The 13,830-nt window shown below is 38.6% G+C and overlaps 1 protein-coding gene across 2 annotated transcripts in view; it reads left to right on the forward strand.

The window, feature by feature from the left end:
- CREB5 (cAMP responsive element binding protein 5) overlaps nt 1-13,830 on the forward strand; it is a 255,618-nt gene that overhangs the window by 75,235 nt on the left and 166,553 nt on the right. For both annotated transcript variants that reach the window (XM_084507652.1, XM_084507651.1), the window contains exon 5: nt 11,258-11,430. In XM_084507652.1, coding sequence (XP_084363778.1) covers nt 11,258-11,430 — 173 coding nt within the window. The remainder of the gene's footprint in view (nt 1-11,257; nt 11,431-13,830) is intronic.

Raw genomic sequence — 13,830 nt, forward strand, 5'->3', positions numbered from 1 at the left:
AATGAACATTATGGCTCCTCAGGTGGAGTGAGGCCTTGCCCAAGCATTTCAGAAGTGTGTGGTTCTCTAAAGGAACTGTATGTAATTTCCCCAGGATGGCTCCACACAGCATTTAATTAGTGTGACTGGAAGCGTGTACATCTGGATGATTGTCTGGTAGCATTATCCAATATAGTGCAGATTGTTTGCTGTTCTCTCCATCACTCCAGTCAGAAAAGAAGATGAGCAAAACATGTCCTACTTTGAGAATTCAGCCCCTCCACAACCACTGCCATATAATCTCAGTATGTTTTTTAGCTTAACTCCTAAAAGGACTTTTGATTTTTAGCACACAGATTTGGTTGTACAATCAGAAGTGATTTAATTAGATACAGTTTTCTGTAGATGATCTCTCCTTGTCTGAAGATTAGATCCTGCAATGCTCTATGGACTTGACCACGCAGCATTGCTTTTACTAATTTATGTCACTCTCTGCTTTCTTGTTTCTGGTCACCAAAGAGCTGTTCTTTTGCCTTGATATTTTGCTTAGGTATTCATAATATACTTCTTTTATGAATTAGTTACAAGTATCTGAGTTATGATCTTGTCATTTCTATGAAGCTGGAATTCAAATGCATGCTACTCTAAAGTCCTGTGGAGGTGTGTGTTTTGTTGGGTGTTTTATTATTATTATTATTTTTCATCTCTTAAAAACCCTTTCTGTTCTGCAACTTTGCTGTATTATATTGCCTTTCTAGGTATATTGTGTTGTCGCTAAAAGCTGTTCTCTTCTTGTCACTTCCAAATGCTCTGTAGTTGTTGAAGATTCTCATCCTGTTTTAGATGTAAGACAGAAGAGTGTAAAACAATTTGCTCAAAGTTATGCAGTAGATCTTTACTAGAATGAGAATGAGGAGAAGGGTGGCTCTGCAGTTCTCAGCGTATCTGACCTGCACAGCATCTTTGGAACCCAGAGTTATATTTCTGACCTCTTTCTGTTGTCCTAAGAAACTGTATGTCCAACCCCACACCACTTTGCTTACCAAGCTTATTTCTTGTTTTCAGTAGCTCTTCTCTTAGCAATCCCAGCAAGCTGTGCTTTAAGATCAAAGCTGCATGCCTGTCTGTGGACAATCAACCCTGTTGTTTGCAGGACTCGTCTGTTGGTGTCTTGTTCTTCTGCTCTTCTCAGTTGTTTTTCTTGCCTGTCTGTGGCTGCAGAAGGTAACTGCTGAATCTGTCCATCTCTGCTCAGTGGCAGAGATGGACAAGGACAGCTTATTTTTCCTTAACCAGGCTGCGAAAAGTCAGAAACCTCTTTGAGGAGAAAACAAAAAACATAACAGTTTCTTGTAATACCTATTGCACTGTCTGTGGCCTTTGCTGTACTTACTGGAAGTGAACTTTTCTTAGCTAGAAGAATGTTTAACTTTTTAACATTCTACATAGGCAGTCTGATTGCCTACAGAGAATATTAATTTTGTCTGACTGTTTCTAACTGATGAACCTAGTTCTCTAAGTTCTTTCAGTCCAAAATCTAGACTACACTAGTTCTCATCTCCTGAAACATCAGCCTAAGGTTGATTGAAACAATTATGGATGCTGCAAACTGCATGCTTGCCTTTGTGATTGCTTCCTAGGAGGTTTGAGGAATTTGAATTTGGGGAAATTTGGGGAAACTTGATCCCAGCTTGATGCTTTTACTTTCCTTGTATGATTTGCACTGATCAAAACTACTTGTTTCCCACCAGTTCACTTGCCAACCCAATCCACTGGTTAGACCTATGATCCCTTTCATGGGGCAGATGGCCCATCTACGTGTTTTTTTTTTTGTTTTTTTTTTTGAACATTGGCCTTGACTGCTGAGCCTTTCCCAGTATTTTGTTTTAGTCTCTATCCAGTACTAGCCAGCCAGGCCCAACATAGCTGAGTGGGTTAGGATTAAAAGAATATTTTGGAGGTGTATTTTATTACCAGGGTAGCGGCATTTCCACTTGACTTCTTAGCAGAAAAGTTAAGCCTGCTGGTTTTCTGCTTGAAACTGCCTGAATGGAAAATCACTGGTTGTTTTGTTGCTACCATCCTTGCTCTCCTTTACCAACTGCTCTGTCTAAAAAAATGTTCTGGTTATTAAATGCAGTCAAGCAGCCACTGCTGTAACTCATGCATGATGCCAATAACTTACGCCAGTGAAATCAATGATGAGAATTTCAAAGAAGCTTTAAATAAAATATAGCAAATTTAAATGCCAAAGTGCTGTCTATGTGAATTTGCTATTAACAGATTATAAATGGTTTGAATAATGTTGAAAAGCCTAGTGCCTTCAGTTAGTGGTATCAAAGGCTTGTTTAAAGCAGTTCCTGGAGGATTGCCCCCCCCCCCCCTTCCCTCCAGCTTTCTGTTTCATGATGGATAAAAACAAAACTCCTTACAATAAAGAAAGGAAAGCCAGGTTTTCAGCTACCCTCTGACTGGCCTCCAGATCTGGCAGCTGCTTTTGGATGTCTAATTGCCTGTCCTGCAAAAGTTGACACGCACCTACTTTGAGAAGGTTCTTTGAGTACCCACTTTGTATGTACATTCTCCGATTTACAGAAATAAAATGATAATGCTGGGAAAAAAAATCAAAGTTGAGCATATAATACTGTTTTTTATTTTTTGTTAACAACAACAAAATGTTTTCCTTCTTTTCTGAGTCCATAGTCCATTTACCATTAGATATGGTAAAACAGTGCAAAATAGCAGCTATGACACTGGGTTGGAAGGAAAGAGCCCTTCCATTGAGTCCTGATTTTTGGCTGCACAAATCACTTTCTCTCTTTCCTCATTCCTCTTTCCTTGCTTTGTGTCTGGACTCTAAGTTTTGTGAGCAAGTGTAGTCCATCAATGTGTCTATACAGATTTCAGCACAATAAGGCCTTGATTTCAACTGAGGCCTCTAGGAATTACACCTACTAAGTGTACTAGCAAACCTCTTTCTTCCTTTTAAAGTTTCTTAGTTGCCCTTCCCCATTTGAAATTCATGGCAAGCTTTCTTGTTTACAGCAATCTAATGAGAGCATAATTGGGTCCCCAAGATAACATTACAGATATAAGCCAGTTTTTCCTTAGAAAAGTCCTATAGAGAATGTATTTTCTTATAAACATGCTCTTTATAAAAGGGCTTGCTGTTTTGTGTTTATTGGTGTTCCATCTGCTCTAGAGAATACATTTGAGAAAAACTAGCTCCAGCATGGCATATAATGTTTCATTAGCAGGCATAACCTTGTTTATTTGCTTTTTAAAATTGTATTTAGAAAAGGAAATCAGTTTGCACCATTGACATGCTGCCAGGTTCCTGTTTATAAATGTCACAATAGGCAACTTGGAAGAAACGAAATAGTCAGTTTATGGATTTTGCATAAAGTATGACAGAAACTGTGTAGAGCCAAACAGCCAGTTGTGCCTCGCCTATTTTGCAGCCTCCCAATTAGCGGGATGGGGCATAGTGTTAGCAGTACAAAACACCCTGAGTGACCCGAACTGGGCTATGGACACTTAGTGTTACTGACGCTTATTTGAACAGAAGAAGCTCTTTGTGCTATGTTGCTTAAATGGCTATCTTGGGCAAGTAATTGTGTATGAAACAAGCAACCCTGAGGAAAATGCGAGATATCTGAAGGAAACTTCAAGACATAAGCATGCAATCTGATGTCATCTTTTCCCTCAGAGAAGCTATTTCCTTTCAAATTCTGTTGAGACCAGTCTTCCAAAATTTCCTTCTCCTTCAAAATACATTCATTGGATTTCCTTTATATCACTTTTTTCCTTTCCTATAGTAAATGGTTTATCATGGATACTTCTGGTACACGCCATATATTACTTACTGTGTATGTAAAGAAGGCCTCGTGTCAGAAGGCCTCTTGACAGACATGATGAAGAGGGCATGAGGAGGGTAGTGGGGGAAGAGGGGAGGGAATCCTGGAAGACAAGGGTAATCTTTCAGTATTCATTTCTACTGGTAATTAGAGGGCACCACTGAATGTCTGTAATTAGATCATGTCACAAAAATTAAGATAAAAGACCGAAAATTCTAAATCTCCTGCATTTTGTTCATAATACCAGAGGAGTCAGAGCATTTGCTTAAACCACCAGCCAAAGTGGAGGACAGGCACAGAGGCTTAACATGCCCCTGGAAGAAATTCATATGCATTTCCCTCAGAAGGTGCAAGGAAGAGACCAGAGGAGGTAACTGTGCACTTCAGTGACCTTACTTCATTCAACTGTGCCTCTGCCCATAGGGCAGAGTTAAAGTGGAAAGGCACATCAGAGGTTAGTTGTGCTGTGGTCACTCTGTGCGGGGCTATCACCCGTAAGGCAGTGGCCTTAAGAGGATTTGTAGTGCTTAAATGGGCCCTTCGGGCTTCAAGCTATAGTGGTGACTGCTGCAGCCTTAAGATGGCTTATACGTGGCTTAGCACTTTGTAGCCTGTCCTGCGTCTTGTGCCATGACTTTTAACAGCACTATGTGGTTTGCTGGGGATTAACAGGCTGAGATTTCATCTGAATCACTCAGGGTATCTTGGAAAGGCTTGCTGATCACATAATAACAGCTACTAAAAGAAATAAGGATAACAAGAATAAAAATGTTATTTATGAAGTTTTTTTTTTTTTTTTTTTTTTTTTGGTGCTTTTTTAGTAGCAGCCATCATGTCTACATTAAAAATAATTCCTCCTAACTTAAAAGAAAAAAGAAGTTTCCCTGCATTTTCCAGCATAGATATTTAAGACAGAATTTTACAAAGCTCCTGCCAGTGCCTGTACACAAGCCTGACCTATTAATTAGCGTTAATTATCCACTAAAGCTACAAAATACTGAAAATATATATATATTAAAAGGACAGGCTGCTTAATTCCACAGACACTTATAGAATTGTTATCTTTATTGTCAAGATATTCTAGTCACGGTGCTCTAAAGCAGTATGCGGGCAGCGGTTAAACTCTGGTCTGCGAACTGCTGGTGGTCGAAAGGCTGTGCTAAGTCATCTGCAGCTGGTCTGTGGAACCATCTTGCCTTAATTACACAATTTATGATAAGAGTGCAGGCTGCTCTGTGAGAAATTCAGAGGGTTGACAGAGGTCTGTGATCCAAAAAATTGGAAACCAGTGGCCGAGACTGATAAGTACAGATTCAAAGCTTTATGATTTCAGTGAGAGCAATGTTTCCCTTCTTTCCCCATCTGCCTATCATTACCTGTCATTTTTGAGTAAAGAGTTTAACTTTTCTTTAAATTTTTACCCCTAAGGAGATCAGTGTGATAACATTTGACTGAGCAGTGGTGCCTGGGGTTCAAGAAGTCAGAGCTGCTCTCACCACTGCTGGCCTTTGAGTCTCCAGCATCGTGGGGGTAGCTGGCTATATGTAGTGTGGGGGCAGCAGCTGAGAGGGACTTGAAGGCAGGGAAGATGCCTTCTTCTGCATCCTGGGATATATCATACCTCCTTTTTTTTTTTTTTTTTTTTTTTTTTTTAATGTGTGTGTATGCCATTTTTATCAGGTAGCTGTTAAGTGAACATTTGCCCACCTTTAAAATGTTTTGAGAAATAGATCCTTTGGCATCACTTTATATTTTTGTGTGTCAGCCTTGTTCAGTGACTTCATACCTCTCACTAAGTAAGAGAGTTAAATGGATTCTGAGTCTGCAATAAGATCTTCCTAATGCTTTGTCCCTGTGCTTAATGTTTCTACACAGCATTTTCCGACAGTTCTTTTGTCCTTTTTCCTGCCTTAGTGCTTTTTCTCATTCAAGCTATACAGATGTTACAGTTTAAAACAAGAAAAAAGTATTGCATTTCACTCTCCAGCAAGTTTACTCTCTCCTATCTCTTGCATAATGACCTCCCTCCCCCTTATTTTTTTGTTAAATTTAAATCTTTGTAATACACCTTCTTATAATCCTTCAACTGTTTTTGTAATCTGACTGATTTTTTAATCTCTGTTTTCTTCCCTAGTTACTCTGCTATGTTTACTGGCATTGTGTGGGCAATGAGCTTAGTTCTGTGCTTATTGCAGTTTAGCAGGAGATGAAATAGTTCTGATGGACTGGTGTGAGGGTGTTTTCCGTGCACACTGATTTGAATAATGTGAAAATAAATTGGTTAATGCCATTTTGGGGGAGTTTGATAACTTTTGTTTTGAAATGATTTTTCTCTTTTGTCAGGGCAGAATTCATTGAGGCTCAATAATTTTGATACAGATTGCATACGATTAAAATATGTTAGAGGTATGCTATTATTTGCCATATTTATCCTATAAATTTCTTTATGGTAATGACCTCCAAGTTTTTAAGCCAACAGGTTCTTCAATTGTGTGAGCAGCATGTGCAGCGGAGGAGTATATCACCACTGGTTGTTACTATATTGATTTTAAATTATTGCTATATATTAGATTTCTATCTTTAAATGTTTTTTCAACTTTTTTTTTTTTTTTTTAATATGTAAATTCATTGTTTGGGAAAATAGTTTTTTTTTTTTTTTTCAGAAAATAAAAAAGTGCAAAAAAGTGCTTTTGTTTTTGTTTAGACAAACTGGATTTTTTCTCTCATTTTTTAATGGCAAATACCTTCTGACTTTAGAATTTATATAATAGTCTGCAAAATGGTTTTTATGTGCAATTGGTTTTAGGTCACAGCTCTATTGATCTAAAAGCTCTCAGAACAATCCCGAATGAGTCATCAGTTTATATAGAACTGGTATTTGCAATTTTCATTAAACCTCAGTTAAAAAAGAATAATAGGAGAACATAAACTGGCTTCAGTTCAGAAACCAGCTCTGACAGTTTGAAAACAAAAACAGTACGAAACTCAGAAAAGCTACAATGGATAGGAAATGGTAGATCCATTTTCTTCATCCTTTGCCTTCAGTTGATGGGGATGTGTGATCCAGGTGGTGCCGTGTGGTATGGACGGGTGTTTCTCTGGAAGAGACAGGGTTCAGCAGAAATGGTGACTGCCTAGAGTCATGGGGTGTATTTTGCCTGTGTCTACAGAGCTGTCATTGCTTGGCTCTGCTTGCCAACAGGGTGTGTGTTCTTGTGGAGTGATGTGTAATTCTCTCCACGAGCACATGGAAGCATGACTTCAAGAAGATTTTAGCCTTAAAAAAAAAAAAAGTGTGTTGCCTATGTACAGTTAAATAGTTGCATGTGGGAGAAAATGCTTAAATGTTCTCTTGGAAGTCTCTTGACTGAAGCTAAAAGGAGAAATATTCTGAAACCAGGGCGAGGTTAAGCTGATGATGATCTATTCCCTTTCCTCTTGCAGTTGGAATGGTTGAGAATGAATACCTTGAAGCAGTCTGTGGTTATGTCTTTATTATTATTATTATTATTTTTTTAACATTATTTTAATCTGAACACTAAAGACTGTTGGGAATATAATATGGGCACATGAGTAAAGGAACATTCCTGTAAAAGCTCTTTAGCGTCATAATCCTAGTTTCAGTTTAAGTGGGAGTGGCTGGGAACTTTGGTGAGGTATAAAACTTAGTCCTAGAGGAAATAAATTCCCATGTATGGATCTTGAGGGTGGTGGATACCTCTCTTGTCTCTACATCTCCTGTCGTGTGGGTGGCCTGTTCCCTGTGTGAATATTTGGGTCCAGTTGTAATAGAGTGAGTGAAAATAAGCCCACATGACCTCTTCAAGGAGAGTTGTGAAGGTCTCTGAGAAAATTCTGTATCTTGTATTATGGTCAGGTCTCAAGAGTGTTAAGGCAGGGGGAGAGCTCTGTATCATGGCTCCTGTTGACTCCTCCCACCTGGTGTGCTGGGAGCTGTCCACCTTGTAGGAATTCGTCTTAACCATTGTCTCATTGGAGGAGGATGAAAAGGGGAGATAATGTGAGATATTTTTCATGGATCCCTGGTGGAAGAGCACACAGAACTCCTTAAAAGTAGAACTGGAAGTAGCCTAGTCAAATAACAATTCAGCTGTGATGGGGTAGGGGTGTCTCTGTTTCACTCAATGTTAACGAATTTTACCTTTTTTAATAAAAGCCCAAAGTCATGTCTCTGAGGAGCCCTTTAGTATCATGTCCAGTTCCTCCAAGAGCACATGCAATGCAACAAGGCCATTTCAGGAGTTCTGAAGACCATCTGCAACGAGCCTAGTCTTGCTGTGCCGGTGACGTAGTGCCATTCTGCATGTCATGATGCATATGGCTGGATCAGATAGGCTTAGTGTCAGTGCTGTTGTACATTATCTTTCTGCCATCTTTCAAAGCACAGGCCTTGCCATTTAGGTATGAACTTGCTTGAACTTTTCTGCAAATTCATAAGCATCACACCAATGTAAATTGTTCTGAGATTGCCAAATCCCTTTCTTGTGAACGTGGGAATCATACCGAGTTAGATATTTTGTTGGGAAATCTTGGGCTTTCTCTTGGCAATTCTGTAGATACTAAGTATAGTTCCTGCCCAACAATGGCACTGGCATTACTGAGAAGAATGGACATCGGGATGCATTGAGAGGTTTTCACTTTGTTTTTGCTTTCCATGCATCTGAAGTTCAGCCTACTTTCTGAAGAAATAAAGTGTATTGGAAATAGTTAAATTTTTGAGACAGCATTAGAAGTTTGTACATGTATGCTAGCAATTACAACATCTTATGTGCTATCAACATTTTTCATACCCACATAACTCAAACCCTTTACACCTTAGGGAGGTCTGGAATTATAGAAGAAAAAGGAAAAGAGAAGGGGAAGAAAATGAAAACACTGAATGTAGGAGCACAAGAATCTGATGTTAAATCTTTAAATTCTGCCTTCTGTGTTCCACCAAAATCCAGCCAAAATTTGGAAAAATGCTGGGGTACTGCTCATGTAAAGTTCACCTCAGATTTGCATCCTGTCCCTTTCCAGACATCATTGACTTATGACACCTTCCATGTTTCCTGTAAGGATCCTCCTGTGTGGCAGATCACTGCTCTGTGGCTCTTGGAAATCTGTGGTCTGGAGTCTTTAATCTAGAGGAAGGCTTTCTGAATCCTAAACATCTTCACACCAATACTCTATCTTCATGCAGACTTTGGAAGGAAGTTGTGTGCAGGCAGAAGGTGTGTGCCGTCAATGGCAAGGGACAGCTGTGCAGCACTGCCGGGTAAACTCATTGTGGGCAACTGATGCTTTTCTTCTTTGTTGTTCCCCTATGCACCCAGAGGTACAAGACCTGTGAACCTCCTTTGCAATTTAATATTTGCTCTAGTAAGCATACTACTTAAAACAAATAGGCAATACAGAAATATTTGGAAGAATTCAGAAACTGTGGAGGCATTGTAAAGGAGAAGTTAAGAGGGTCAACTTTGTAACAAGTAAATATCACATATAGATAGGTTATTAATTAACATGCATTTAATATAAGGCATAAGCTCTAGGAAGTAAGAATACTAAAATATTTACTTGAAGTTCAATACATATTAGACCTGTTTTTGCAAAATTGTGTAATGGTCAAAAAAGTCAGTCCAATTTTCAATCATGAACTAGATTTGGCTGTGGTTATTTATTTATTTATTTCAACAGAACCCTTTTCATCAGAAAACTCTAATCCACTGGAGAAGGGACCTTTAGAGGAATGTGCCAGGTTGGGAAGAACTTATTTTGGAAAAGACTCCATTTATCTAAGGTTATTCTCTCTTACCACATCACGGTAACGATATACTACTGGGCTATGAAAAACTGTGGTCAAAGTCCTTGATCTAGATTCCTCTTGAAGTCCATGCTTCTAAGTGAATACTGGCAATTCTCCTGCTGGACCTGATACATATTATGTGAATTGTTTACTAGAACAAGAACTCAGCTGGGTGAACAGTCTGACCATGTGGCTGTAGGCAGCCCCTCTGCGTTTTTTAAAATCTGTCTACCTATCTTTTCTATTAAAAAAAAAAAAAGAAAAAGAAAAAGAAAAAAGAAAATTGGAGACAGGGAGATGGCCGCTATACTTCCGTATTGTTCCTTTATTTATTGTCTCCTTTTCCATGGAGAAAGTCATCCAAAGAATTTATTCTTATTTTGGTTTGGAATCTAATCTTTTGTTTAGATCAGGGATTCTATATGTTGTCTAGCTTATGTATCCTCCACATTTCAGCAGAGCTTTGAGTTTTCTTTCTCACCAGCTTTTCTGTCATTATCCTAAGTTTTGTGTGTTTCCTAAGCAAAGGGGTCCTATACTGGAATTTTGAATGAAATTTAATTGTAGTTTTAAATTTTGAGTATCGCAGTGGTCAAGATGTTTTCCCTGAATCTTGGTGGCAAAGTGTGGGTGCAAAGGTGTTTTTCTTTACTTTTCCTTAGACTAGCATTAGGTTGGAATGGAAAGTTTATTTTCCCTTTGCTGCTAACAATCCACAGATTAATGCCTGATAGGAAAAAATGCTCCTAAGGTTACCGTATTTTTCATATGTATACATTATGGGTTATCTCTGGCTTGAGATTTTTGTTTGTTTTTAAATGCAGGCCAAGTCAAACTCTGTGGTTTAGCAACAGTGTGTATTGTGGATATAGGGATAATAGAAGTTTTATTCCAGAGTTCCTTCCTAAGTAGCATCCTGGGCTCCCGTGGCTTGTTCACTTCATGGATATGAATTATCTGTGATATTTGTTTCCATAAGAACTTTTGAAGCGCTCCAAGTTACCTGCAGCTGAGGTTATATATGTGAAAATACAGTGCAATTATTCTAGGCCCCTGGGATATTATTGCTGTACAAAATATATAGAGGCTAATAGAAATGGCTGTTTCATGACGTGCTACGTACTGTTTGTTACTTTAGGCCTATAAAGCTTGATTTGCTTGTCAGTCTAAGCAGACCTAGTACACAGTAAACAAGCTACGTAGTAAATCAAAGTGCCATGCACTCACCACAAAAGTCATTTTCAAACAAAATATATATCACGTTCAGTCAGAAGAATGTGTGTTAAATGTCCCCATTATAAATCACAAGTCTCAATCACAGAAGAGTGATTAGTCAACTTGCAGGTATTCTTCCATTTATATTGCCCAGTAAAAGTAAGTATTTATTTATTTATTTATTTATTTATTTATAGTGGTTGATTATAAAAAGATATGTTGATTTAGGATTTGCCAGAAGTCAGTAACTTTTCATATTGTTGGTGCTTTCATATTTCTAATTGTAGTCCTATAGATCTCAAAAAGGAGATTTGGGATAGATATATATATATCCCATACATATATATACATATATATATTTAATTTCCTCCACCATCCCTCTTTTTCCTTCCTTTCACAGAATATCTCCATGCATAACACAGTTGGAGGAGCAATGGCAGGACCTGGATCTCACCAGCTGACCAATACACGGATGCCAAACCATGACACCAGCGTTGTGATACAACAAGCCATGCCATCTCCACAGTCCAGTTCTGTCATTACACAAGCACCTTCCACAAATCGACAGATTGGGTAAGTCTACTTCAATTTTTCCCTTTTTCTGGCTCCAGCAGCTGCATGCAGGACCAGATGTTGTCCTTGTGGTTTCTAAGGAGCTTGTACTTGATCCTGTTAGAATGGAGCAAGAAACTCTGTAACGTGCATTGCTGTCTGTGGGGAAATGGCCAGCATACTCCATCTACTCCAGACCTGTCACTTTGGTTTAACAGGGACAGAGTGCTGTACTTACAGGAAAGTCCTGCTTTCTCCTTCCAATTTTTTGTTTTTATCTGCTTACATTCAAAGTTCCAGTTGTTTCTATAAATGTTCTGGGAAGGCAGACGTAGAATTTCTGAAGCTGATCTTTCCAATTCCTTCTGGGTGCTCAGGGGAATTAGGCTATTTCCTAGGTACTCTGTACATCTGAGGAAGGCTACAAGACAAAATAAAAAGGTTGTTAAGTTAAATGGAGTTTGGCAAAAAGACCTATGTGAACAGTTGCTCAGTTTGTGATGGATCTGTATTTATTCCAACAGATTGACAGTATGGATGCTTATTGTATTGGCTTGAATGTCAATTGTGTGCTCATGTTTGGAGAACCGTGTGTATAAAACCATACATGTTTTGTATAATCGGTTACTTCCAGCAGACGTGAGGTCTTCATAAATCATGCTAACTTGCTTTTAATTATACAGAAACTACATGGATAGTTTGAGGGTACAGTTTTTAATCACACAACTCTGAGAAATTGCACTTTTTTATGTACGAAAACATATGGATAAAAAGATAAATCAGTGGACTGAAAATGAAGCAGCAGTCTAGATTAATTATCTGTCATTTGTAACTTGGTCACATCCATTATATGATAAGTGCAAAATCAGTCTCTGGCCCCGGTCATTGTCTAAATAATTGATGAGCAACTTGCAGTCTCTTCAGATTAAGACTGAAAAGTGAAACCCTGGCATTGAAATCTCAAAATACACTTGTTTTTGAGTTGTTTCTCTTTTCTGATTCCCTGTGGTGGGGGCAGAATATAGACCACAGGCTCTCCATGTCCCAACACCCTGGCGGCAGGGATGATTTGTGACACTGACTGCTCCAGAAATGTTATCCAGCCACACACTCAACAAGGTTTTCATCTGCAGCCTGTTTTGTGCTCTTAGCAAAGCTCCTTTACTTCCCTTTTTCCTGATGTTTCATGCTGTGATTATTAATATAGAAATCTGATAGTATGGGTAAGGTAAACATGTCTGATAGGTGTGTCTTTGCATGTGTTACATATTGACAGAATAGTGTTCATGGAGATTTCACATGCAATGTTGTTCACTTGTGAATCCAAGAAAACTGTTGTCTTCTGTATGTCCCAGTCTGTCTGAAGTTGGGCTGAGATGGAGCAAGGAACAAACAGTTTTTGTTTGTTTCTTTGTTTGTTTGTTTTTAGTTTTAAAAAGAAAACCAGCTAATTCCATTATTTGGATTAAGGATGATAAAACTCCTGTTCATGTTGTGAGTTAATAGGTTTAGGGGTAATTATAATCCTAATTGAAAATAACAACAAAAATAACCAAATTTTAATACTCAGTGGTGAGGTGCTTTATATGGGACTGTACTTGGCTTCCAAACAATTGTTTCTATATAATGAGAAAAAAACTGCATGTGGTTTTGCAAGACCCTGCCAGTCAGGTTTTAGGTTTGCGTTGGTTCGGGGCCATGGTGATTAGAATCTCCAGAGCTGGAAGGATTGAGGATAAAAAGGCCTATTTCCTAGTCAGTGGTGAGTGCCTCATTTGGGAAACTTTGTCATGACATATCTTAATTCTCCCATGTGACCGATTCCCACAAATGTTTCCTATGTCTGAATCTAAAGCTGCTCTATTGGGAGGCAATTGTCAGCATTTTAGTCTCTGTGTGAGCTGGTGTGTGAATGAGACTTATGGTGTGACCTCCAGCATACTCTCTTCCCCATTCTTGCCTCTTCCTAGGAGGTTTTGTTTTTTTTTCATGGTGTGTCCTAGGAGATAATTGCCGCATTTTGGACTTCTTCTACTTGCCAAAGTGTTGAGCATCCTTGTTGTTTGTCATCTTTTCCTTCGGTCTTTTCCCTGTGGTGCCTGCTCTGTTTATTCAAGGAACATATTTTATCATTTCCATTTATCTTCATCTTATTCTTCTAAACATGCTAAGAATTGTATCCAAGAATCATTCATGAGGAATATGGGCTCGACAATGGTATTGATATTAGGCAATTGAAAACAAATTCAGATGGATTCAGAAAATGTTTGTAAGTTCTGCAAAGTTCGGTGGTTTTGCTTTGGCCTTACAAAATTGAGATATTTCAGCTTTTTAACAAGCCTAAATTCTGAGGTGCTCAAATAAGTGGTTTTGGGTTGGGTTCCCCCTCTTTTTTTAAAACATCTGATGTTGCCCCAAAGG

Source organism: Aythya ferina (assembly GCF_964211825.1).
Source record: "Aythya ferina genome assembly, chromosome: 2".
NCBI classification, from domain to species: Eukaryota; Metazoa; Chordata; class Aves; order Anseriformes; family Anatidae; genus Aythya; species Aythya ferina.